Here is a 25,089-nt window from a genome sequence, read left to right on the forward strand (position 1 = left end):
GTGGCACATAGTTAGTTCTCTTTATAGACTCTGTTGTAGGAACAGGGTGCCTGCGGGCCGCCGGGGCCACCACGCGGACAGGGCGGGACTATTTACAGGCCCACCCAGAGGGCTGTACCATGGCGCCTCCCGCCAACGCTCAGCCAGGACTCCAAAATGGGTCAGAGCTGGCCAGGCGGGCGGGGTGGGCAGGGTGGGAATGGCAGGGGCTGTACACACAAATTCGGGGGCTGGGCCTCAATACTGTCAAGGGTGGGGGCTGTAAACATGGCCGGGGGGCCCTGCCCACCCCTAGTGGTCTGTAACTGGACACAGCGCAGCAGGGCTGGGCTCAGGCGTCTGACAGGCAGCTCTGGATCTGGTCCACCCACTGCTGGGCCGACAGCACGTCCTGGGCACAGAAGTTGTAAACACGACGAGTCGTCTTCACCTGGGGAGGGTGGGCAGCTGAGTCCTCGGCCCGCCCACCCGCCCACCCGCCCGCCTTCCTCCTGCACCCTGGCCACAGCTCACGTCGAAGAAGGCCTTCTCGTCCACGGTCTTGGGGGCGCCCATGGTGGGCGTGCCAGGCACCACGGCCTCCACCTCCGCCAGGTCGATGACCCCCTTGCACTCTGTGTCCGTGCGGTGGTCGTAGTAGCGCAGCTGAGGGGGACAGGACGTCAGGGCAGGTCCTAGCCCCTGCCCGCCCTGTGCCCACGGACCACTCACCTGGTGCTTCGTCTTGTCCAGCACGAACCAGCGGGCCTTCCAGGGCTTCATGAAGGCCCCCTTCTTGTAGAGGGTGCCCTCATAGGACCTGCATCGGCAGCGGAGCCGGGGCCATGAGTGCCCAGCCAGGCCCAGCTGTCCCCTCCCCTCCTGGCCAGTCCTAGCAGCAAGACCAAGGCCCCTGTCCCCAAAAGACCCGAGGCTGGAGCACTGACCAGGGAGCCCCAGGAAAGTGGAGAAGAGCCCCCCACATCAGCCTCGGGTGTCCGTGAAGCAGCCCCGCACACAGGGCAGGTGCCGTGGAAGAGGAGGAACATCCAGCAGCTCCCCAGGCCCTGGCCTCACCGGGAACCTACTCCAACCTCACCTGGCACCCTGCCTGCCCTCACAGAGCCCATAGACCTGTCCCTCTGCTCTGCAGCCACCTTCTGGGCTGGGCTGTGGTCACTGGTTCTGTATCCCAAACCCTTTCCAAGCCACTATCGTGTCCTTAGCAACTGAGCTGATGCTCAGCCACCATGGGGTTCCCCCACAAGTCCTTTCCCTGGAGAATGACTAGACCTTCCCCAAAGGCCCCAGCCCAGAAGTGCCCCGCCCGCGGGGAGCTGCCTCACACCTGTTCTCACTCTCGGCAGTCTGGAACTGGCTGTACAGGGTGCTGGTGCTGCGGCGCGCGGCCTGGCGGGAGCCGGACGTGGTGGAGCCACTGCTCTGGTCACTGTCCAGGCTGAGGCTCAGGGTGGAACCCACAGGCCCCTCCTGCAGGTACACACCCAGCGAGCGGCGGTGGTGGGGCACACTGGACACCAGCAGAGAACTGGGGGTGCCCTGGGGGCAAGAGATGGGCCTGTGTCAGCGCCGGGCAGCCTGAACCACCTCCTGGCACCAAGCCGCCCCCCCAGCCCCTCACAGCCGCCCCTGCTCACACGTCCGTCTGGCCGGCCTTCGAGGCGTTGGGCAGCCTTCACCCGATCCCAGCTGTCCTTCCACCGCTCGGGGGGCCGGCCCAGCTCGGTCTCCAGCCGCTGCAGCTCCTGGGGAGAAGGAGTGAGCTAGCATTATTCAGAAGAAGTACCAACCCTGGGACATGAAACGGAAAAGGAAGAAAATACAGGAAAGTGAGAAAGTAGGAAAAGGGCTAACGTGTAACAGAACAAAAGGAGAAGGGGGGACAGGTGCACGGAGGTGCAAAATCTAAACTTCAACTGGAAGTTTTACCAAACAAGCAAGAGGTATCACAACAGAATCAGGGCACGACCAATCCAGCAGGCTAAGGCAGGAGAATGGCTGGAATAGAGAAGCCCGATCCCTCCCAGAAAGTGGCATGCTCGCTCAGAACGCAACAATGCAACTGCCGGCTGCTGTGCCCTCGGAGGCGGGACATCCACCTCTGGCCACAACAGTGTCCGGCTCCTGACCGGCCACCATAGGTACCCATGGGCCGGACAAGTGCGGCCGGAGGCCCTGAGATAGTGACACCAGGGCCACGGCCACAGACGGGCGGCAGAGCCCGAGCCAAGCACTGAGGGGCGGAGGGGCGCAGCCACCAGGAGGCTGGAGAGGAGGGATGGCACAGAAACCACACGGAGGCCTCCTGAGTGTTTGGCCCAATTAAACTGCCACGTGCCAGGCAAGGCGTCTCGAGGCCTAAGCATCTACTAAGGACCTGAGAGCTAAAGCTCAGGGGACGCACTGCGGCGAGATAAAGGAATGGCACACCCAGGGCAAGCTCTGGCGAGGCCCCGTCTGTGGAGCAGGCTCCTCTGAACCAAAGGGAAGGTGTCTCTCGAGCGGCCCTAACAAAGCTGAGAAACAAGCCCAGGAAAGACCCGCTGACACAAGCCCATTAGCTGCCTACAAGAATAAAATTCAAGACACTTTCAAGGAAGACAACACATTCCTGATGCTCAGCAATATGGAACCCACAATGTCCAGCTTATAAAAAATTATTAGACAAGCAAAAATGCAGGAAAATGCGATCCATCCTTAGTGGAAAGGTTAAAAGAAACAGCCCCCAAAATGAAATTGGTATTATAGTGACCAAACAAGAAAAGGAAAAGTTATGTTTTAAGATTTAAAGATGGACATAATGATTGAACAGATGGGAGCTCTCCTGAGAATATAACTATTAAAAAAAATTCTAGAGCTGAAAACATCTAAAATGAAAAATCAGACAGGCTTAAGTGCACATAAACATAAGAAGAGAAATAAACTTGAAGACAAGATAATAGAAATGCTCCAAAATGAATTGCAGAGGGAAATTAGCCTAAATGACTAAAAAAAATAGGAGGGAAAATAGCCTAAATGACTGGGAAAATCAAGTCCCAGAGGAAAGAAGGGAGAATTGTGAAGAAAAAACTTTAAAAGAAATAGCCTAAAATGTATTAAACATGTTGAAAACTACCATCTCATAGATTAAAAGTGCTCAAAGAGCTCCAAGCAGAATGAACACAGAAAAACCATGTGACGGTCAAATTGTTGAAACCAAAGATGATGAGAAAAACCTTAAAGGTAATGGGGGGGAGGGGAGGGGTGTGTGTGTGTTTTATGTAGTTTATAAGCATAAGAATGAGCACCAGCTTTTAATCAGAAACACTACAAGCCAGAAAACGTTTGGAATGATATTTTTAAACTATTGAGTATAAAAAGCCGTCAATCCAGAATCCTACACACAGAAAACACCCTTTAATAATACAGGTGTTTTAATAAAAATAAAACACCTGTATTTTATAAAAATGCAGACATTTTCAGGGGAACAGAAGCTGAACTGGCAGACCTGCACTACCAGAAACAGCCCGTGTCCTTCAGGCCAACGGGGATGAGACCAGGTCAGATCTACAATCAAAGAGCAAAGACTGAACATGGCAACTACAGAGGCTTTTTCACGTCCTAATGTCGTCAACACCAGGCTATGTAAACACCACCCCTACTGTGTCTCTGCCCCAGTGAAGTGACCTCAGTGTCTCTGCCCCAGTGAAGTGAACATGACAGAAAGGCGTGATGAGGCAGGTGCTGCTGACTGGGTCCGTGTGTAAGGTGGCAAGATTGTTCAGTCATCTCCTTACCCCAGAGACACGTGCCAAGACCCCCAGCAGATGTCTGAACCGTGAACAGTACACCAAACGGCCACCTATACTATGTTTTCTCCTGCACAACATACCTGCAGTAAGTTTTAACTTACAAATCAGGCATACTGAGAGATTACCAATCGTAATAATAAAGTTGACTTACGCGTTGTAGGAAGTTATGTGAATGGGTTTGGGCTGTTATTTAGTAAAACAAGGGTGACTTCAACCAAGCACTGCAATACTGTGAGTCAGTCTGACACCCAAGGTGACTCCAGGCTCACAGGCAGGCGTGGGGGGGGGGGGGGGGTGCCGGGAGGGAGGGAGGAGGGTTCTGGTGCCGGGCAGGCAGCAGGCGCTGCACAGTACCATCTTGTCACCCAGAATAATGCGCAATTTAAATTTGTGAGTTGTTTCTGAAGTCTTTCATTTGTTATTTTTGGATCATAGCTGATTACAGGTGACTGAAACCATGGATTGTTAGGGGAGGACTACTGTGGTCCCTCACAACCACTAAGAGTAACACGAAGAGGTATAGCTCAAAAGCCTACTAAAGCAAACCCAGAATATGAACAAATAATTGTTAGGAAAGGGACAAAACAGTGAAGTAGAAAATAATAAGATGCTAGACTTCAACCAAACCACATCAACAATTAAGTGTAAATGGAGTAAAAATTCCAATGAAAGGAACCATCAGAACAGATGAGACGGAACCACATTCTGATAAAAGAAACATTTAAATGGAAAGGCACACGCAGTCCAAGTCAAAGCACAGACGGAACGGGCCTCACGGGGTGGGTTGTAGGAAGTTAGGGAACAATTCACTCTAGACCCCAGTCTATTTGTGTTCCCAGAGAGAAGGTAGGACTCTGCTGTTCCCTGTGCTTGACCCGTGGCCCTGTGCTCCCCGAGACCCTGGTGGCAGGTGCCCTAGGCCAGGCCCCGTGCGGCCCTGCTGAGCCCTGTTCCTGTCAGTTTGCACGACCGCCTCCCTGGGACGCAGGGATTAGCACCTCTCCTCTCCCCACAAGCAAACAAGCTCCAAGATGCTGAGATGGTCCCCACAGCCACTCAGACAGCCTGCCCACGCCTCCTGACTGCTGGGTGTCCCAGCACCCAGCCCCACCCCCAACCCCCAGCTCACATGGCTCTTCCCTGTCCCAGGGCCTTGGCCCCAACAGATCCCGATTCGGAGGCAGAGCACACATGACCTCCGAGGAGAGGAGGCCCAGTGTTTCTCGGAAGGGGACACGAGGCAGGTGGACCAGGAGGGGGTGGGAGCTGGCGCACCAGGACCTGGGAGAACTCGCCTTCCCTGAGGGCCAGCCCCTGGTGGCAGGGAGCGTGCACAGGCCAGAGAAGCTGGGGTTTCTGACAACAGCCGGGTCCTGCATCCAGGGCAGGGTAGGCTCCAGCAGGCTGGCAGGCAGCTGCAGGCAGGTGAAGGCAGGGCCACTGGACGCATGCACGCACGCGCACACACACGCACGTACCTCCAGCAGGCGTGAGATGGCATCGGGCTGCACCCGGGGGCGGCTGTCGTAGCAGGGCCACACCACACGGCGCCTGCTCTGGGGAGCCCCGCCGTCAGGCCGCTCCTCCTCCGGGGGCTCCGGGGACACCTGGGCCAGCTCCCAGTCGTACGGGGGGCCCTGGGCCAGCGTCTCCTCCGTGTAGAAGTCCCACACCTTCAGGTTGGACACGTTGCTGTAGGGCCGCAGGACCTGGGGGCAAGAGTGGCGTGAGGAGCTGGGCCAGGAGAAGCCCACATGCTCAACCGGGCCCTGCCCAGCTCACCTCCGTGTCCTCGGGCGCATACATGTAGTTGTAGAACACGGGCGTCCTCTTGCTTAGCCGGTCCACATACTCCCACACAGACCTGCAGACCTGCGGGCCCTTGCGCTCCCCCTTCTCCTCGTACAGCAGCCCTGCAGGGGGCAGCACTGAGCCTCACAGCCAGCCCCCACCCACCCTGCCCCACCCACCACCGGCACCCTACCCTGCTCAATGCGTTCATAGTCCGAGTCCAGCAGGAAGGTCCGGAAGCGGCGGGACACGTGGTGGTAGCCGAGAAACTTGAGGTAGAAGGGACTGAACTCGAACTCCATGGGGAACTGCAGGTGCACCTGTGCAGGGTCAGAGGTTGGGGTCAGGGGCCAGCGACCAGGACCGGGGCTCAGCCTTCGACCACAGCCACCCACTCACCTGGTGCACACAGTCCAGGAACTGCAGGAAGACGGGCGTGAAGCCGCTGCTCTGCCCGGCCAGGGTGTGGGCCCCCCGGTGGCTGAAGCGATGGCCAAAGGACAGCCACTCCTTCTCCACCAGCAGGCGGAAGCCCTCCAGCGTGCGGTAGAAGGGGTCCGAGAGCAGCTGCACCAGGGACACCACCTGCGTGGTGATGTCCCAGCCGTCCTCCAGGCTCACCAGCACAGAGGAGCCCGAGTCCAGGAGCTCCACCACCAGCACCGACACCTGCAGCAGCTTGTGGATCTGCAGGGACCAGCAACTCAGACCAGGCCAAACACCCTGGGACCCACACGTCCCCAGGAGGGCAGCCATGGAGGCAATGCACCCAGGGCGGCCGGCAAGGTACAGTGATGAACAGCCGACCCCTGCTGCCTCCTGCCCTCCCCAGCCCCCAGCAGTGGAGAGGTGGCCGTCCGTGGGATGCACACACAACACCCCACCCCGCAAAGGACAGCAGTGGCCCTGACCTGGGTGCGAAGTGGCCACCACTCCCCCCCAGGGCCCAATCCTGCTGGACAAGTGAGCCAAGCCCTCCTTTGTCCTTGGCAGCAGGGAATGAAGGGCCAGACTCGGGGAGCCTAAAGCCCCTCCCCATCTCCTCACCCCCGACGGCCCTCGGCCACAGCGGGGGCAGGGGCAGTGCTGACCTGGGTGAGCCACTCCGAATCCTCCAGCGAGCGCAGGAAGGAGGTGGGGCCGGACTCCAAGGCCTGACAGCCCGGGACACACGCCTTCAGCAGCTTCTTGAAGCTGGTCTTCACCTGCCGGGCCTCAAACACCTCGATGGGCACCAGCTCCCACTGCTGCAGGGGGTCTGGCCGCACGCCCTGGAGGAGGCAGCACGGTGAGCCCTGCTCGGCTCCAGGCCCCACCTGGCCCCATGCCCCCACCAGTCAGTCAGTCACCTTGAGTTGGGCCTTGTCCCCAATGATGTAGAGGGCTGCACGATGGGGCCGCAGAAAGCCTGGGTCTGGGGGAGCCCCGTTCGCCTGGGGGGGGCCCAGCATGTCTCTGCCTGCTAGCCGGGAGCCCACATCACCACCGAGCCCACCACTGCGCCCGCTGGCCCGAACACTGCCCCATTTACCTGCACGGAGAGACCAGATCAGCCCCCGAGCTGGGCCAGGCACCACTTACCTGGGCTGACTCCCGGGGAGGCGGGGAGGCCAGCAGGACCCTCGGGGCCTGAGCTGCGTCAGAGTTGGGGTGGGGGCAGGACTCGGGTGCCAGGTTAGTGCCCAGGGCCATGGGAGGGCTGGGTTATGCCAGTCTGTTGTGTGGGGCGTTAGTGCAGGCGTGGGGGGACGTTAGTGCCCACGATGACTCAGTCACACGGGGGCATCTGTGCCAGGTGTGGGGAGCCAGCCTGAGTGGATGGTACGGTACCTCGGGGTGCGGTCCGTCTGGAGGCCGAGGCCGCCATGGGGTTGGACAGCGTGGTGACCCTGGCTCTGGGGCTGGGCACTGGGGGCACAGCAGAAAGAAGGCTCAGGCCTGGCCCAGGCCCATGTGTGTGCCCAGCATGAGGTCTTGTGGACCAAAGGGGCCACATGCAGGACTGGGTTCCACCATGCCCCCAGGAGCCCCCGGGCAGCAGGGTCCGCGCCAAGGCCCAGGGCCTCTGAGGGAGGCCAGGGAGCGTTTGGCTAGGCAGGGAGGCAGGGTCAGAGGAGGCAGGAACCCTGGGCTCCCCTTCAAACACCTCCTCCATGACCTGTCCCTGGGTCTCTGGACCAATGGCACGGCCCCAAGCCGCTCCCAGCACATCCCACCAAGCAGCTTCTGCCAGCAGCAACCAGATCCGGGAGCTCCAGCCCACAACCAGGGAGCACGGCTGTCAGGACCAGGCGGGCAGCCCCAGCACCCACCCTAGGTGGAGGAAGGCCCGAGGCTCATGGGCTGGTCCGGCCCAGCCAGAGGCACAGGCAACCTCGCCAGGCAGCGGCTTTGGAGCTGGCATCCCGCCCTGGCCCCGAGGAGGCAGGAGGGACAAGGCTGCCCACTAGAGCAGTCTCCAGACAAGCCCCACCAGCCCTCCCTGCGGGACAGGAGGCACACCCAGGAGGACATGGCGTGTCCTTGTCATGTGGTGACGTGACACAGCTGAGGTGAGCAGCGAGGGCGACAGGCATGCCCCGAAGCAGGGAACCAGGAGGCTGGGGTCAGAAGTGCCCAGGTGGCCGCAGGGAGAGGCAGGCACCAGGGAGCGTGGGAGGCAGTGCAACAGCATACCCGGCAGTCACACGCAAAGGTGGCCTCTGACGTGGACAAGCAGAAGCCACGGAGTAGAGCATGCTGAGCAGTGAGGAGGTCAGATCTGTGCCCCAGAGGACGTCCCCATGAGCACCACCAGGCGCTGGCTGCCCATTCCCAGCCCCTTGTCCCGAGCGCCCAGCAAGTGGTGACAGACAGGGGACCTGAGCCCTGAAGAGTGGGAGGGAGGCTGCTCAGGCAGCAGAGGGAGCATGTGAGGGCAGGAGGGGCAGGCGAGGCCCTCGTGCGCCTGGAGCCGCTCCTCCACAGCACGGGTGGAGGAGGGCAGACGGGGACTCGGGGTGGGCAGAGGGGAAAGAATCAAGGATGACGTTCGGGCTTCTGGAAGGCTTGGCCTGTGGGTAGTACCACCAGCCCCCAAACCCTGCCTGTCACCCCAGCGTGTTAACCACAGAGAAAAACGCGGACAAGCATGAGGGTAGGGATGGAGGGAATCAGGAAGCCTGACCAGGAAGCGACCACCACATTCCCTCTGCACCGATGGGGCAGGACTCACGGAGAAGTGGCCCTCATGTGGCCCCTGAGCCACGGCAGCCGGGGGAGACGGGGTCAGGTGGGGAGACGAGGTCAGGTGGGGAGACAGGGTCAGGTGGACAGGTGGGGAGTCGGGGTCAGTTGGGGAGACGGGGTCAGATGGAGACGGGGTCAGATGGAGAGACAGGTCAGTTGGGGAGACGGGATCAGGTGGAGGCGGGGTCAGGTGGAGGCGGCGTCAAGTGGACAGGTGGGGAGACGGGGTCAGGTGGAGACAGGGTCAGGTCGGGAGATGCGGTCAGGTGGAGACGGGGTCAGGTGGAGACGGGGTCAGGTGGAGACGGGGTCAGGTGGAGACGGGGTCAGGTCGGGAGATGGGGTCAGGTGGAGACAGGGTCAGGTGGAGACAGGGTCAGGTGGAGACAGGGTCAGGTAGAGACGGGGTCAGGTGGAGACGGGGTCAGGTGGAGACGGGGTCAGGAGGAAGAAATTGAGGCAGACGGAGAGATAAGGTTAGACACGGTGGGGTATGGGGAGTGGGAGGTTGGGGTCAGGCACAAGCCTATGGGATCAGGTGGGAAGGGGGATGCGGAAGTAAGTGCCTTGGAGTGGAACCCCCGAGGAGGACCCTCCTCTCTAACTACAGAATGAGGCCCTCATGGGTGGTTCCTGTCTGGCCTCTCCTCGCAACCAGCACCCACCTGATCACCTCCTCAACAGGTTTCCCACCTGTTGCCCAGGAGACCAGACTACCCCTCTACAGGGGCCAGTCTGCACCAGTGTCCCTGCAGCAAAGGGCGGGTGCACTGATGGCCCCTAGGCCCTCCGCCCGACCTGCAGGGCCTGAGGCCTTCTCTGCATGCAGGGCAGAGCCACAGAAAAGGGAGGGCTCTTGGGCAGGGCTGGGGTGGACAGAGGGAGGCCCACCAGGCGTGGACCACCAGGGACAGTGGGCCCAGTGAGCACGGAGAGGGCCCTGGTGGGGAAGGGATGTAAAACCAGTGCAGACCAGGCCCAAGGGGCCAGGAGAGAGAAGGAGAGAAGCCAACAGGTAGGCTGGCTGGCTGGAGTGGGCCATGGGACACTGAGGGGACGCAGGAGGGACGGGACCAGACGGGGTTCTGAGAGCTGTGTCCAGGGACGACCAGGAGGCCTGGGAGCGCAGTGAGGGGATAGGAGTGGTCAGAGCAGGGGGTCAGGGCACTCACCTGGTCCCATGCTGGGCCTTCTCCCTCGTCTCAGACCCCAAACATGCTGCCCCCTCACTGGCCTGCCCTCCACAAATATCACCGTGACCCCAAAAGTCCTCTGGCCCATGAGCTCCCTCACCATGGCCGCCCATGTGGGCTGAGGAGAAGCCGCTGAGCGTGTTGCGGCCCGACGTGTCGGCGTAGCGGGGCATGGAGCTGACCACGGCCTGCAGGTACTTCTCCTGCTCCAAGCTGCTGGAGTCCGCCTGGGACTGGCCTGGGGGAGGAGGCAGAGCTGCAGCGGGCACGGGGCGCGGGCACGGGGCACGCGTGCGGAGGAGGGTGGGTACCTGGAGAAGGCGCGTTCTGGGCCTTGAAGAGACCGACGACGCCCTTGCCGTGCAGGCCCCCCGAGCGCAGCAGCACCGCCCTGGAGCGCCCGCTGCGCCAGCAGACCACGGGGAAGCGGTTCTGGCGGTAGCAGCGGGAGACGCGCTGCAGCGCGTTGTCCTGGACGCTCTGGGGCACGATGAGCAGCCCCGGGTAGCTGTGAGGAGGGCGGGGTGAGACGGCGGGTGAGAGGGCGGGGTGAGAGGGCGGGCAGGCGGCACCAGCCCGCGGCGTCTGCAGCGCGCTGCCGGCGCTGGAGGCCCAGGCCGCACGCACCTGCGGCAGATGGCGTACATGCGGTTGACCGAAGAGATGCGGAAGGGCTCGGACTTGGCGCGGCTCAGGCTGCTGCTCAGCGTGCCCAGGCCCAGGCGCTGGTAGTCCCTGCAGCAGGCCCGCTCCACCAGGCTGCTCATGGTCATGCGGTCGGAGGGCTTCAGGGCCGAGGTCGGGGTCAGCGTGCCAGGCTCCAGCTCCTCGGACACTGGGCGGCCCGGCAATAGGAGCGTCACCCCCACAGCACCAGAGCCTCCGCCCAGGGGTCTGCACCCCGACCGCCCAGGGCGCCCACAGCACCTGAGATCTCGTCCTCCTGGTCCTCGGGGGGCTGGCCCCTGTGCTCGTAGCTGGGGGGGTTGTACTTCTTCCGCGTGATGTGCGGCCGCCCCATGGTCCTCTTGGCGTTCTTCACGAGGTTCCGGGACAGGGTCCTGGGGGAGTCAGCAGTGAGCGGACAGGCCCGGGCCGCACCCAGCGGTCTGGGAGGCGTCCCGCTCCACACCTGAGAGAGGGGCCCTTGTCTTTGGCGGCGCGGGGCGGCCGGCTGGGCGTGTGCCCGGCGCCCAGGGTGAAGGCGAAGGTGCTCCGGATGTCCAGCGGGTACCGCAGCTTGTGCAGCTGCTTGCGGAAGAGCTCGGCCTTCTCGGACCCCACCTCCTCGTCGAAGGCCATCTTCAGCAGCTGCGACACACACAGGCCTCTGAGGTCTGGGCGGCCCGGGCCTGGCTACGACCAGAGGCGGCGGGCCTATAGGAAACCCTGCGCCTTCCTAACGGACGGACGGTTAATACCCTGCGACCAGCGGGCCCCGGGGTCAGGGGAACGCCCGGGCGGCTGTGAAGGGCCCCCTTGCCTCTGCATCGCGCTGTGCACCCCTGGGGCTGGCGGGTGTGTCACCCCAGGCTGGAAGGTAGGGGGCATGGGCTCTCACCACGTCTCCTCTGTGTGCGTGCCCGTTATGAGTTGTGCTGAGCTTATGCGGCACACTCCAGACACAGACTCAAAGGTTGGGGACCCATAGAGCAAACAGGAGCACCCACAAAGCTGGCAGATCACCCACTGCACCCTGCCTGCCCCCGCGGGCCCACCTGGAACGTGCAGGAGCGCAGGTGCAGCCCGTCCTGCGTGATCTGTTCCACGGGGGTCAGGACGCTGATGCGCTTTTCCTTGGTCAGCGCGGCCACCGGGAAGGAGCGGACCACCACCTGCTCCCCCACTGCGGCAGGAGCAGAGTCAGGGGACGGGAGGGGACAGGTCCCAGCCTGGGGGCCCCAGGGCTCAGGGGGCCGGCAGGTGGAGGGAAGGGAAGCGGTGCCCTGCACCCGAGCGGGGGAAGGAGAGGGTGGGCAGGGCAGAGGCACGCCCAAAGGCTCACCCAGGGGGTCGGTGGGCATCCCCGTGAAGATGACCCGGTAGGTGGTGAGGAAGACGGCGCCCTCGGCCGGGAGCACGGCGGGGCCACCCCCGCTGCCCCCTGCGCCCTCCTCACGCCCGTCCGGGAGCAGGTAGACACGCAGGCCGTCCAGCACACACTCTTCGCCGGGCAGCAGGTGAGGCCGTAGCAGCTTCGGCTGCTCAGACAGAGGCGGCACTTCAGGACCCAGCCCAGGCCCCGGGCCCCGCCCCGCCAGGCCCCACGCACCTTCTGGATGGGGGGCAGCCTCTTGCTCTCGCGGTACACAGCCTCCAGGGTCTCGATGTGCATCTGGACGATGTCTGGGAGACAGCGGTCCTCACCCAGGGCCACGCCCAGGCCCACGGGGCGTGTTTCCAGACCCAGACCCCCATACCTGGCACCATGACATGCAGCCCCTTGAGGTGGTCGCTGGTGACCCCGCTCTCTGTGCAGACCTTGTCCACAAAGCGATTGATGAAGCGGACAACAGCCCCAGCCACGTCGCAGGTCTCTGCATCCTCAAAGCCACTCTCCGTGTCGTAGCTCTCGGCCACGCTGCCTGCCATGCTGGGGTGGGAGGGCACGGTGGGCACAGGCCTTACGGCCGAGCCCCCCCCGCCCACGGAGGCCCACCCACCTGCTGGTGACCAGGCTGTTGCTGGCGCTCTCCAGGTCGCCCAGCCCCGCGCGCTCACGCAGCAGACGGCTCTTGCTGGAGTCGAGGGGCAGCAGCAGGTAGCTCATACGGTTGGCGTAGTGGATGGCCTGGCTGAACACCGTGCTCTCCTCCTTCTGCACCAGCTCCTGCTGTTTCTCGCGGCTCAGCGTGGGCCACAGACGCCGCTGCTCGGAAGCCACATCCAGGGCCGAGCGCTCCTCCTCTGCAGGCTCCTCCCAGCCCTGCCATGGCCGAGGGTGAGCCGGGACGGGCCAGGCCCGCCCCTCCCAACCCCCGCCCCAACCTCCAGGCCGAGGTCTCCGCGCACCTGGGAGGGGTCTCGGTCCTCGGCAGGTTCCAAGTAGAGGGCCCGGATGTGGGTCTGCACATCCCCGTAGAACATGGCCTCCCAGAACTGGGGCGTGCTCCACACCACGTGCTCCTGCACGCAGCTGTACGCAAACTGCGTCACCCCCGGGCTCAGCTTCTACAGAGGCCAGGCGGGCGTCAGCAGGGGCAGTGGGAAGGGGCAGGGGCGCACGGGGCCGCCAGCACTCACCCGGCAGAAGGCAGTGACCAGGGGCAGCAGAGAGGCAGCAATGCCGTGCTCGTCCAGGGAGGTGCAGTCCTGCGGCAGCGCCAGAGCCGTCAGACCTTCCCCCACCTCGCCTCCCAGGGCACCCACCTCTCTGGCTCCTGAACCTTCCCCAGGCTGCCCTGGGCTGTCCAAAGGTTCAGGGAAGGACAAGCCGGCACCCACCCACAGACCGGGCCTCCCCCACCCGCTGGCAGGGCCGGCACCCTGTGGCCCGTGGCGGCCGCCTCACCTGCAGGCAGCAGTTCATCATCCGGACGACGAACTCGAACTGCTGGTCGTCCAGGACGGCGCGGTTCTGCTGCACATGCAGATGCAGCTCCTGGGCCAGGCAGCCGCGGGCCGCACGCCCCTTCAGCGCCCTCAGCACGGCCGGGAGCAGCTGGGGATGGAGCACGGAGGCAGAGTGCGTGTGACTACGCAGGGACCATCAACTGTGCCCTGGAGGGGCGGGTCCCAGGCTGTAAACACAGGACCTCAGAAGGTGTCCAGGCCAGTGTGCCAGGCGCTGCGACTTCAGGGTTCCACACACGAAAGTTCGTGTAGGCGGAGACAGGAGGGTGCAGGCTGCACGCTCACCAGCCAGTGTGCAGACGGCACTGAGCACAGCACGGCGCTCAGCGAGCTCGCCAGGCCTCCGCATCCCAGCACAAGCTGCTGCTCATGGGGAAACGGGGAACTGCCGCCCCCGGGCCCAGGCGGCTGTGGCTGGAGGAACCCAGACAGCTGTCCCAAGACCCCAGCTGTCGTGAGCACCAGCACAGCGGTGTGTGGGTCCCCTTTTCTATCAGCTTTTAAGAAAACACACATGGGTCAACACATTTTGTGAAGGAAGAAGAAACCTTTGGGGGGTAGGAGGTGCAGGAAAGGGTAAAGAAGCCAAGTACCGTGTTTCCCCGAAAATAAGACATCCTCCGAAAATAAGACCTAGCGCATGGGAAGATGAGACATCCCCTGAAAATAAGACCTAGCGTAACTTTGGGAGAAAAAATTAATATAAGACACTGTCTTATTTTCGGGGAAACAGCGTATGTGGTGATGGAAGATGATCTGAATTTGGGTGATGAGCACACACTGCAAAATACAGGTCATGTGTCACACTGCACATCTGAAACATACGTGGCCATTAGCCAACTTCCCTCCAGTGAATTTAATAAAAAGGGAAGTTGAAGAAAATGGCTCTCACTGAACCCCACTGAGGTGGGGGGACCTGAGCCCTGCCACCCACAGCCCTCCCTGCCAGCCCAGCTCCCACAGCTGACGGAAGGTGAGCAGACCCAGCGGGGGCCCAGCACTCCCACACCCAGCATCCCCCGTGCCCCGCGCCCTCACCTTCTTGGCCTCAAGCATCTTCCCCTCGAACACATATGAGATGCAGTTTCGAACCACCTCCAGGCGGCGAGCGCTGTTGCCATGGAGCCCGCTGCTCCGCTCCAGGATGGCGGCTGGGGAGCAGAGAACACACTCACCTCTGACCTCACACCCACCCGGGCCGAACTCAGTGCCTTCACCCCATTACGCACTCATAGGGGGCCCCGAGGGCACGGTGGTCCTCCTCTCGGCCTTCACAGCGGGGGGTGCTCCCTGCATCTTGGCCGTGGCCTGGTCCACGATCCACTGTACCATGCCCTCGTCCAGCCGGGGGAAGGGCCGGGGCGCCCGCCGCAGGTGGCTGGCCTCCCCTGGCCTCTGCACCTTGTGCATAGCCACAGCGGGGTACGGGTTCTCCTGGGGGGGCGTACAGAAAGCGTGGGCGGGCAGACCAGGGCTCCCAGGCAGGGGGGGGCCGCAGAGTGGCCCCCGGGGCCGCCCACCGGGGCCGCCCACCTACGTTTTTATAGAGCTGCTCCGCCAGCTCCTTGACGTGGCGCAGGACCCGCTGGGGGTGGCTCTCATCCGCCCGCATCCGTGCCACCTCGTGGGCCACCAGCTGTGGAGAGGCAGCATCAGGCCCTGGCCAGGCTGGGGGGGTTCCTCCCAGAGGGGGCGGGGCACACCTCATCAAACAGGTCCGTCGGACGGTAGGGGACCCCGCGCTCCGACACGAAGCCTGCGAAGGCCATGCCCTCCAGCACCTTCATCAGGAAGTCGTCCTCCACCAGCCCACGCTGGCCCAGGAAGGCTGCCTGGGGGCACAAGGAGGTCAGCCCCCAGGCACTGCCTGCTACCCGCCGCCGTGCCGCCCTGATGCCCACCTTGTGGAAGCGGATGACGGGCTCCGGGTGGATGCGGACCATGTGCAGGCACCACCGGTAGCCCTGCAGCAGCTGAGCAAAGAGCCGCAGAAAAACAGCCCGCAGCTCCTTGTCCTGGAACAGGTGAGTGCAGGTGAGTGCCCAGCCCTGCCCAGGCAGCCCTCACCCTCCACCCACTCCAGGCTCCACCTCCTCGAACCCAAAGCCTGTGCAGGCCCTGCCCAGGCTCCCCAGGTGCCTCAGACCCTCCTCTCCCTCCAGCCCCCTCCCTCCAGAGCGCAGGGGTGCCTGCAACAGCACTGAGCACCCCTCCTGCCCGGGGCCCTCGGAGCTCAGCACCCCCTCCCCCGAGGCCTGTGACCCGCTGCAGGGTGGGCGCATTGTGACCCCCACCTGCATCTTCAGGGAGGAAGAGGATGTTGTGGGGGGTGGGAAGGCGAGATCCGCCAACTCCAGCTCCGGGTCTAGGACCTAAGCAGCAGAGAGGAGCGCCGTCAGGCGAGCCAGCCCGGCGCTGAGCCCCGCCTCCCGGCTGCCCGCGGCCTCACCATGCTCAGCACGCTGTGCGTCTGGCTCTGCAGTGGCTCCGGCAGCGGCGGAATCTGTACACACTCGGGGACGGTCACCGTCCCTCCATCCAGGTCAGCCACGATCACATCCAGCTGCGGACCAAAGGCGGCGTGTGGTCAGGGGCCCGCAGTCCGGCCAGCAGGCCTGGAGCACGGGCGGACACACACGGCCCTCACCAGCTCCTGGGTCTCTGCCTGGAAGGCTGCGTTGACGCCGATGATGAAGGGCGTGGGCGTGCTGAGGACCTCCAGGAGCTGTGCCGGCAGGATGGGCACGTAGGTGAAGCTGCAAAGGCCGGCTCAGTGAGGTGGGTGCCCCCGAGGAGGGGGCTGGGCGGAGGGGCCAGGGGCAGCAGGGGCCCGGGGCAGGCACCTGTATCGGAGCGGGAACAGCAGGGCCAGGAGTCCCCGGCAGGCGTCTGAGAGGCGCTGGTAGCTCCGGGACAGGAAGAGCACCTTGTGCTCGGTGAGGGCAGCACAGAACAAAGACAGCACGTTGGTGATGCCTGAAGGGAGAGGACAGGCTGGCAGGCTCCGCCCCACCCATCCCACCCCACGTACAGTGATAGCCTCAACCTCTGACCCCGGCCAGGGGGGTAAAGGAGGCCTGGCGGACGGGGCGGCAGGCTCACCTAGCTGGCGGAAGAGCAGGGCCACACTGCAGCGGCTGATGGGCAGGGAGTCAGTCAGTGGGGTCTGGATGACCTGCCGGTCACCCGCCCCCAACGAGATGGTTCTCTGTGGGAGGAGAGAGACCGGTGCTCAGAGACCCACCCAGACCCGAGTCAGCCCAGAGCTCCGTGGCCTCAGCAGGCCTGGGGGGCTGACAGGGCCCGAGGTGGGACTGGCTGGGGCAGCAGCAGGCCCGAGGGAAAGGCCACACCAGCCTCTGCTGGCCCGAGCAGTGCTGCCGAGAGAGCTCGGGGCCTCTGACCTGGGGCAGGGACGGGCCTGGGTGGGTAGAAAAAACAAAGAGTCCGTACCACTCCGTCCTCAACAGAGTCCAGCTGCACAGGACAGACGGGCAGAGAGACACAGTTAGACACACTCGCACACGGCGGCTCGGACAAAGAGGCTGAGCATCCAGGGACAGCACCCCCAAGGAGCAAGAGGACAGACACACTGACAGGTGCCAGGCAGAGAGCCAGGCGAGACACGGACACGCAGGCAAGCAGGCAGGCCAAGGAAGGGTGGCAGATGGCAGTGCACCAAGACACACGCGTGTCCCAGGCCTGGGGCTGTGCTCCGCCCAGGCGGGACTGTGGAGTGCCTACAGCCCCACTCCCACAGCCAGGGGAGCAAGGAGCGCCCAGCCGCTGCCTCAAGACCCACCTGTGAGCCGCCAGCCAGTGGGATGATGCAGGTGAGCAGGTTCCCGACCACGGTCTCCAGGCCCACGTTCAGGCCCTCCACGTGGATGGTGTAGATGAGACCCAGGCTGTTCTGCAAGAGCCAGAGAGGAGCATGGCAGCAGCTGCGGGAGACCCACGCCCGGCCTCGTGCCCTGGCTGTCCGCCTCACCCTGAACACCTCCACGTGGTCCAACCGAGACACCAACACCAGCGTCTTTGGAGCAAATAACTGGCCAGGAGGGCCGGATGTGCCCGGTGACAGTCGCCCTGAGCCTCCCTCGACGGCTTCCTCTTCCCTCCCAGCAGCGTCCTCCGAGCACACAGCTTCCTGTGGACAGAAAAGCCTGTTCGCCCGGCTCCCAGGCAGGTCCCATGAGCCCAGCAGGAGGACATGGGTGACTCCAGGCTCCATGGGGTTAGGTGCCAGGACAGCCACAGACAGGGAGGCACTCCCAGGGGCAGGGGCGGGGGTAGGGATAGGGGCAGGGACAGGGGCGCAGCCCCAAGCTGACCTGTGTGGGCTCTGCTGGCTCCCAGAAGGTCAAGCAGGCACAGTAGTGCCGCTCAGAGTTGATGTCAGTGAGGACAGCAACAAAGAAGGTCGGTGGGTTCCTCTCAGGACACAGCTGCCACCCGCTGGGCTGGCAAAACTGTGGGAGGGGGGTCAGAGGTCAGCTCCCTCTGCATCCTGCAGGGAGCATGTGCACAGCCAGGGCCTGGATGCCGGTTCCAGATCAGCAGCTAGCCCCTCCCTGGGCCACCCGGTGCACCTCACCTCCTGACCTCGCCCGCCCCCCCACAAAAGGGAGAAATAGCCTGGGTGGGGTGCAGACCCTGTGGTGCAGGACATGTCCCTGTAGTGAGGAGGGAGGAATGACAGGATGTGCGAACCCAGCACCCCGTCAGCCAAGCCAGTGCCGCTGCCCCCACCCTCCGAAGCAGCTCAGACATCTCCTGGACCCTAGGGGGGCGGCCCCCCAGCAGCCAGCACCCCACTCACCAGCTCGATGCCCTGAGGGAAGGGGTTATCCTCCCAGTCCTTCTCCGGGAAGCGCTGCAGGATCTGGCCCTGGCCTTCCCCACTCCCTGAGGACAGGAGCAGGCGGTCAGAGCACCTGCCACCACCACCACCACCACCACCCCCCCCCCCACCCCCACCCCACCCCCACCCCCACTACCTCCACCCCCCCCCCCACCCCCCCACCCCCCTACCCCCAACCCCACCCCCCACCACACTCCCCTATCCCCCCACCCCCCCACCCCCCCTACCCCAACCCTACACCCCTCCAACACCCCCCCATCCCCCCACCCCCCCCCCCCCCCCACCCCACCCCCACCCCCCCCACCCCCCCCACCCCCACCCCCCCCCCCCCCACCCCCACCCCCACCACCACCACCACCCCCACCCCCACCACCACCACCACCACCACCACCACCACCACCACCACCTCCACCCCCACCAGGCCGGAGCCTCGAAGCCCTGGGTGGAAACGTCCCCGCCCCCGTCCTCATCTGGCACCAGGCGAGCCTCAGCTCCCACACCTATAATTTCCCTAAAAATAATCCTGAGAGAGGCCACTGGGCAGCCACAGACCCCAAGGCCACCAGAGGGCAAAAAGAAGGCCTGCTGTGGGACTGGGACCTCAGTCTCACTCCTACTCCCAGGCCTGGCCCCAGTGTCAGCACCCCACCCCGTACTTCCCCCCTACCCCCCAGAAGCCACCTGCAGCCTGCACACCAGCCGACTGCACAGCACACCCCTCCAGCCAGGGGGCAATCCTTCCAGACTGTCCCCCAGCCAACCACCAGCCTCGGCACCAGGCCCTCACGATGCCCCTGGCCTGACAGATAGGCACCAAGAAAGTGGGCACCCGGCAGCCCAGCACCCAGCCCCACTCCCTGGCTCTGCCTCACCCGCCAGCCAAAGCTCACTTGAGAGGCAGAGGTCTCAACGCATTGTGTGTGGCAGAGGAAAGACCACTGTGCCCACGGCCGCAGAGACAGGCACCCCCGGAAGGAGCCAGCAAACTCTGAGGAGTGCTGAGGGGGCACAGGAGGCCACCCTGGGCCAGGGAGGAGGCCCATATCCCTGCTGTCTCTGGAGAAGCTGCCTCCCAGCCTCACGCACAGGGTGCTCCCCAGAGACCCAACCACTCCTTGGAACCCCAGGGCCCCTAAGCCCGTCTCATCTACTTCCCCCACTCCGAGCCCGGGCACTGCCCCAGGTCAAAGTCACACAGCGGCTCTTACTCAGCCCAGAGCCAAACTAGAGGGATGGCAGGGCCCTGTTGGGGGGCCCTTGCTTCTCGGGACTCTGGGAGAAAGGACACAGTCTCTGTTCTTCCTCCAGCTCCCGCCCCGCATGGCAGCAGAGTGAACCAGAAAAATACAAGCCTCCCGCACCCCCGCAGCCTCACTGCTGCCCAGGGCAGCAGAGAGCAGGGTGGACAGGGAGGATGGGCAGGGTCCTGAGGTCAGAAAGCGCCCTCTCAGGAGACAACCTCCGGGTCCTCAGACAGCACCAAGGCCGGCAACAGGAGGTTCTGGCGGGCTGGAGGTGGCGCTGGAGGTGGCGGTGAGGGGCCTGACTCACAAAACCTCAGCTTCCTGCTTCCCGCCCCCCCCCAGCACGACACTCGCTCGGAGATGAGGTGGCAGACAAGACAAGGTGGGGGAAAGGGACAATTGTCTGGTGCTCACACACTGACACACCTGCCCACAGCCCACCACGACAAAGCCTCTGGGGTTCCTCCAGGCCCCCCCAAGGGCCACCCTTGCCTGGTCCAGGCTGGCGTGCCCCAAGGGATGGCTCCTTCCCCAAAGCTCGCCCTGGAGGGCTGACTGGTGTGGGCTCCAAACCACTTCTGGGCCCAGGTCTGGCTGACACCCAGGGCTCACCCAGCTCTTGCCACGAGGCAGAGGCGGAGGAAGGAAGGGGGTGTGCGCAGCTCTGTCCCACAGCCTCCCGTCCAGGCCAGGCAGGCAGCTCTCCCAGCAGCCTCTTCCCCCAGGATGCGGACAGAGCAGCTGGCATTGTCCACCGCCCCCTCCTCTCCCCATTCATCTCATCGTAGGAAATGTCAACTCTTACTTGCAGGGGCTCCACCCTCCAAAGAACCAACTGGGGACAACTCCTGAACTGTCCCACTACCTAAGGGCAGGTGGCTGGGCAAGGCAAGGGGTGCTCACATCACTTCTCTGGACCACGATGACCCCAAACTTGACCTTCAGGCCTCAGCCCAAACTGCGTCCCTTCCTTCAGGCAGAAGTCTGCTGCCTGAGCCTGGGGCCTGCAGGACCTGCCTGCCTCCACCACACCCCTGATTCTTTTTAAAAAATATATATTTTATTTTTTTAAAATGTGTTTTATTGATTTTTTTACAGAGAGGGATAGAGAGTTGGAAACATTGATGAGAGAGAATCATTAATCAGCTGCCTCTTGCACATCCCTACTGGGGATGTGCCCACAACCAAGGTACATGCCCTTGTCTAGAATCAAACCTGGGACCTTTCAGTCTGCAGGCTCTATCCACTGAGCCAAACCGGTTTTGGTACACACCTGATTCTTGTACACCTGATGGCTGGCTGGGCCAAATGGGAGCTCCGTGAGCAAGAAGCTCCGTCTGCATATCCAGAGCACACCTGGGCCTGGCACAGCCCACAGCCCAATGAGGGCTGGCGGAATGCACACAACTGGCTGCACCACCATCCGCCCACAGCCAGCCCCACTCATACCCCACAAGCAAACAGGTTCCTCAGTCAGAGTGCAGCTTCCGGGGCCCGGGTGCCCCAGGCACACAGGCTCCTGGAAGGGCATGCGGTAGAGAAGCCTGGCTCTCCTGAGCCCTCTGAGACCCCAGCCCACACCTCAGTCTGTGCTGGCAGGGGCCAGGCTGCAGCTGGGCTGTGGCCACACCCTGAGGCGAGGGTGGGTTCTGCCCTGTCTCCCAGCACCCCCATCCGAGGGAGCCCTCGGCCATGGAGGTGATTTGCTGCTGCTCCTTGCCCGCCCTGAGCTGCCCCTACCCCAGGGACCAGCACAGCCCTGTGTCACATGGCTGGGGGGGGGGGCCTAGGAGGAAAGCACTAGGTCCCCTGAGACACAGACAGGGACCAGAGCTTCCTCCCACAGCCACATCCCGGCAGCCAGTCCCGTGTGGGCTGAGGCTGACAAGGGGCGGGAGAACACAGGGCATGCCTTCTGTCATCTGCTGGCAGCGCCGTCACCAGTGCCAGGCTCAGTGCTGGAGGCCGCCTGGGCTAGCCTGCACTGTGGGCAGAGGCCAGGGCGGTGCACACGCCCTGGGACCAGCCCAGCCATAGAAGAGCAAAGGCAGGCAGCACCCTCCTGCTCCTCCCTCTGCCCCCAGCCACTGCGCAGGCGTGCCGAGGGGCTGCAGCCATACAAGGGCTGGGCGCTCTGGAGCCCCATAACCACGGCTCGCAGCCTCCTCAGTCAGGCCAGACCCAAGGCCTAGGACCCTTCGACTCCCAGGTGGGGGTTGGGAGCCAACCGAGGCCACCCAAACAGCCCCAACCTGCTCCAGAGGCAGGGCAGGGCAGGGGTGGGGAGAGTGATGGGCACAGGAATGTGGCGGCTCAGCTCAGTCAGGACTGAGAGGCCAGGCCATGAAATGGAAGGGGGGTCTTCTCAGATGATGGTCCAGCCCCCAGTCCCTCAGACACTTGGTCAGCCATTCTCTGGCTCCCAAAGGCACAACCAGCACTGGCCACGTTGCGTTAAGTCAGCAGACACTACCAGGGCTCTCCCAGGCCGGGAGGTGGACAGAGGGATCTGTCTGGCATCTGAGATGTTCCCAGACCAGCAGGGTGCCTGTGTTGGTGCGGAGGAGTTCCCACCCACAAGGGAGGGGCCACCCATCCTCTTCCATGAGGGGGTCCCTCCTTCCCCCACCCTCCTCCCTGGAGAGATCTGCCAGGTCGTGACCCTCTGGCAACACTCTGGGACTCGGCACCAGGCCCTGCAGCCACAGCTCCGGCAGGACGTCCAGGTACAGGCCAGATATCCATCTCCCAACACCTCCATGAACCCAAGTAATGTCCTAGGCCTCCAGCACGCAAGGCCCCTCCTCCTCCCACGGACGTGCCCACTCCGTTTGTGCCTAGGGGTGTCCGCACACCTGCTGCTCGCACTAACAAGACACCCACCACTTCCTGGAGCCGCCATGTGAACAGCTTCATGTGTGTCCATCTCATGCTCATGGCAGCCTGGCAGGTCTGCATGACTCATCCCATCTGCAGATGAGGAAACTGGGGTGCAGAGAGCCTCAGACCGGCCGAAGGTCAGAGCTAGCAAGTGGCGAAGCAGGGCCTGCTGACCCCCCACACAGTGCTCCTCTGCCCTTGGCCCCACAGCAGGCACCCGGCTTGTGGGCTTGTTCCTCACAGGAATAGACAAAGCCTGCCAAGGGAAGTCCTGAGGCTGGGTGGCTGGCCAGCAGCCTGGAGCAGTGGTCTAGGGGCTCCAGAGCCCCACCCCCAAGGCAGCGGACAGCAGGGGAACCACTCCTTCCTGCCACTTACGGTAAGTGGGAACTGTGGGCTCCAGCCTTCCCCATCCTGGTCAAAGGGCACATACATGTGGGGTGCATACCCCATGAGCACATACATGTCACAACCAGCTTGTTAAGGAGCCCACCCATGCCTCCTTCATATTCCCCCTCAATGCCCCACCCCTGCTGTCACACCATCAGCATGGTCTCTGCCTCCTCGGATCCTACCCACACCACCTTCAGCATCATCAGCCTCCAAACCTGCTCTGCACACGCAGCCCCTGCCCAGCACCCTCACACGGGGCCCCAGCCTGCTCCCTGGGTCCCATGCACCCCTCTGGCCTGTACACCACTGACAGTGCGCCCACCGTGTGCAGAATGGCGCTTGCCCACGAGAACACCCCGGGAGGAGAGGACACGCTCCCCACAGACACGGAAGGTGTCAGGGGTGCATTCCAACAGCCGGGAACAGAGGAGGGGAGAGAGTCCTGAGTGGGAGGGCCCTGAGCAGGGTCTGCAGTGCGCAGGACCCAGCAGGCAAGGAGAGGAAGTCTGGGTCCTGGGTGGTGACTAACAGCAGGACTGATAAGCAGCAGGGTGGGCGATAGGCTCAGGGTTCAGCTCAGCCTGACCACAAGCCATCCCCAACGGCACACTTCCCACAGCACGGCCGACCCCTCCAGCGGCTCTAGGACCAGGCGCCCGAGCCCGCTGTGCACGGGGCGCCCGCAGGGAGGCCTGGGTGGGCTGCCCTGGGACAGTGAGGTCAGGCGCACAAAGGGCTGTGCAGGGCCTGGCACAGGGCACTGCTCCCGGGCGCTGCCTCCCAGACTGCTGCTGATGTCATGCCGGCTCTGGGTCCTCCTGTCCCCGCGCTGAAGGGCTCCAGACGCGGCGCTGACCCCAGACAGGCCCTCCCGGACACGGACAGCAGGCAGCACGCTGACCCCCGCTCCGGGCTGGGCTTGCAGGCCTGAGGACGTGGGCCCTCTGCCAGGAATGCTCTTCTCTCTCCCCCATTTCCTCCTGAAATCCTCCAGCTCCAGCTCCAACACCACCTCTAGGTGAAGCATCCCCGGATCCCCGAGCCCCGAGCCCTCGCCTGCACCCGCCCAACCGCCCGGGCCGGAGGCACTCCGCGCCGGGCCTGCGCTTCAGGCCGGAGGCTCCGGGGTCAGCGGAGGGGCTCGCGAGCGGAAGATGGTGTCGCCTGAGGCACAGCCGCCCGGCAGCCGGCCAAGGCGGGGAGCCCGTCCCACCCACTGGGAGCCGGAGGCCGCCCGCCCGGCCCTCGCTCACCCCGGCGACGCCGCGGCGCTGCCTGGCCGGCTCTGCCCCGCGTGCGGCGGCAGGCGCGGCCCGACCCTCTCCCCGCCCGCCCCGGACCCAGGACCTCCGGACCCGCCCCGGCGCGGCAGGTGCCCGGACGATCGCGACGCCGGCCCGGCGGCCTCGGCCCGCCCGCCCCGGCCGCCCCTCTACGGCCGCCGGCACTCACCGCGCGGGTGCGGCCCGAACGCCACCAGCACGAAGTAGTCCGCGAGCCGCGCCATGGCGAGGGGCGGGCGGGCTCCGCGGCTCGGGGACGCGAGGGCGGCGTGCTCATGGCCCGGCCCCCGCCCTTGCCCGCGCTCTCCGGACGCCCGGGGCCCGCTCCGCGGCGGCGGCCAGGGCTCCCGCCGCCATCTTCCCAGCCAGCCGGCCCGCCCGGGCGCGCCCCGCGCCTGCGCGGCCTCGCCCCGCCCCCTCCCCGGGCAGGGCCCGGAGAGGCGCGCTCCCATTGGTCCAGGCCCGCGGGCTCCGGCTGGGGCGGGGCTGCGCCCTCACCCGGAGCTCCGGGCCGAGGCCCCGCCCCCGGGCGGGGACAGCGGCGGCGGCTCCCGCGGGTCGGCGAGCCCAGTGCTGCCTCCGCGGCGCTGTCAGCCCGGAGGGAGGGAGGGAGGCGGGAGGGCCTGGCCCTGCCCGCGGGTCCCCCAGATGGGCGCCGGAGGGGCCCGGGACATCCCTCAGGACCTGCCTAGCTGGCGGCAGGGGCGGACCCTGGCCCTGACCTCGGGGTTCCCAGCCCTAGGGGGGCTCAGCCCCCCTGGAGGCCCCATGCAGCGGGTGAGACATTTAACTCGTGACCACGAGAAAGGCTGCTGCAGGCCCCGCTGTGACGGGCAGAGTTTAAGATGC

General features: G+C 64.2%; 1 protein-coding gene across 8 annotated transcripts; it reads right to left on the minus strand.

Annotated features, from left to right (window-relative positions):
* On the minus strand, nucleotides 1-24,631 carry SBF1 (SET binding factor 1). 8 transcript variants are annotated; one of them, XM_036430108.2, is made up of 41 exons: nucleotides 24,410-24,629; nucleotides 18,399-18,484; nucleotides 17,911-18,048; nucleotides 17,577-17,726; nucleotides 17,379-17,489; nucleotides 17,030-17,053; nucleotides 16,679-16,784; nucleotides 16,420-16,552; nucleotides 16,224-16,332; nucleotides 16,026-16,139; nucleotides 15,871-15,948; nucleotides 15,478-15,591; nucleotides 15,280-15,408; nucleotides 15,114-15,212; nucleotides 14,806-15,010; nucleotides 14,615-14,727; nucleotides 13,515-13,664; nucleotides 13,247-13,315; nucleotides 13,016-13,174; nucleotides 12,667-12,929; nucleotides 12,424-12,596; nucleotides 12,276-12,349; nucleotides 12,009-12,204; nucleotides 11,722-11,849; nucleotides 11,136-11,314; nucleotides 10,931-11,064; nucleotides 10,631-10,838; nucleotides 10,315-10,511; nucleotides 10,104-10,241; nucleotides 7,413-7,490; nucleotides 6,932-7,113; nucleotides 6,674-6,853; nucleotides 5,982-6,269; nucleotides 5,776-5,902; nucleotides 5,574-5,704; nucleotides 5,270-5,500; nucleotides 1,638-1,745; nucleotides 1,328-1,539; nucleotides 712-799; nucleotides 514-645; nucleotides 1-430 (listed from the first exon to the last, which is right to left on the minus strand). In XM_036430108.2, exons 1-41 carry the CDS (start codon nucleotides 24,462-24,464, stop codon nucleotides 332-334), a joined length of 5,688 nt encoding a protein of 1,895 aa, XP_036286001.1. In that variant the 5' UTR covers nucleotides 24,465-24,629; the 3' UTR covers nucleotides 1-331. The 8 variants fall into 8 exon arrangements, 7 of the variants coding, with proteins under 7 accessions (XP_036286001.1, XP_036286000.1, XP_036286003.1 ...); XM_036430107.2 differs by having other exon boundaries at nucleotides 17,568-17,726; XM_036430110.2 differs by lacking the exon at nucleotides 17,030-17,053.
* Between the last annotated feature and the right edge of the window lie 458 nt (nucleotides 24,632-25,089).

Source organism: Pipistrellus kuhlii, unplaced genomic scaffold, assembly GCF_014108245.1.
Source record: "Pipistrellus kuhlii isolate mPipKuh1 unplaced genomic scaffold, mPipKuh1.p scaffold_m20_p_101, whole genome shotgun sequence".
Classification (NCBI taxonomy): Eukaryota; Metazoa; Chordata; class Mammalia; order Chiroptera; family Vespertilionidae; genus Pipistrellus; species Pipistrellus kuhlii.

Excerpts from the sequence above, each read along its gene's own strand:
- SBF1 (XM_036430107.2), bottom strand. The coding sequence starts at position 24,464 with ATGGCGCGGCTCGCGGACTACTTCGTGCTGGTGGCGTTCGGGCCGCAC. Across the intron at positions 11,315-11,721 it reads TGCGCTCCTGCACGTTCCAG|CTGCTGAAGATGGCCTTCGA; the intron begins GTGGGCCCGCGG and ends TGTGTGTCGCAG. Across the intron at positions 646-711 it reads TGGACAAGACGAAGCACCAG|CTGCGCTACTACGACCACCG; the intron begins GTGAGTGGTCCG and ends TGTCCCCCTCAG.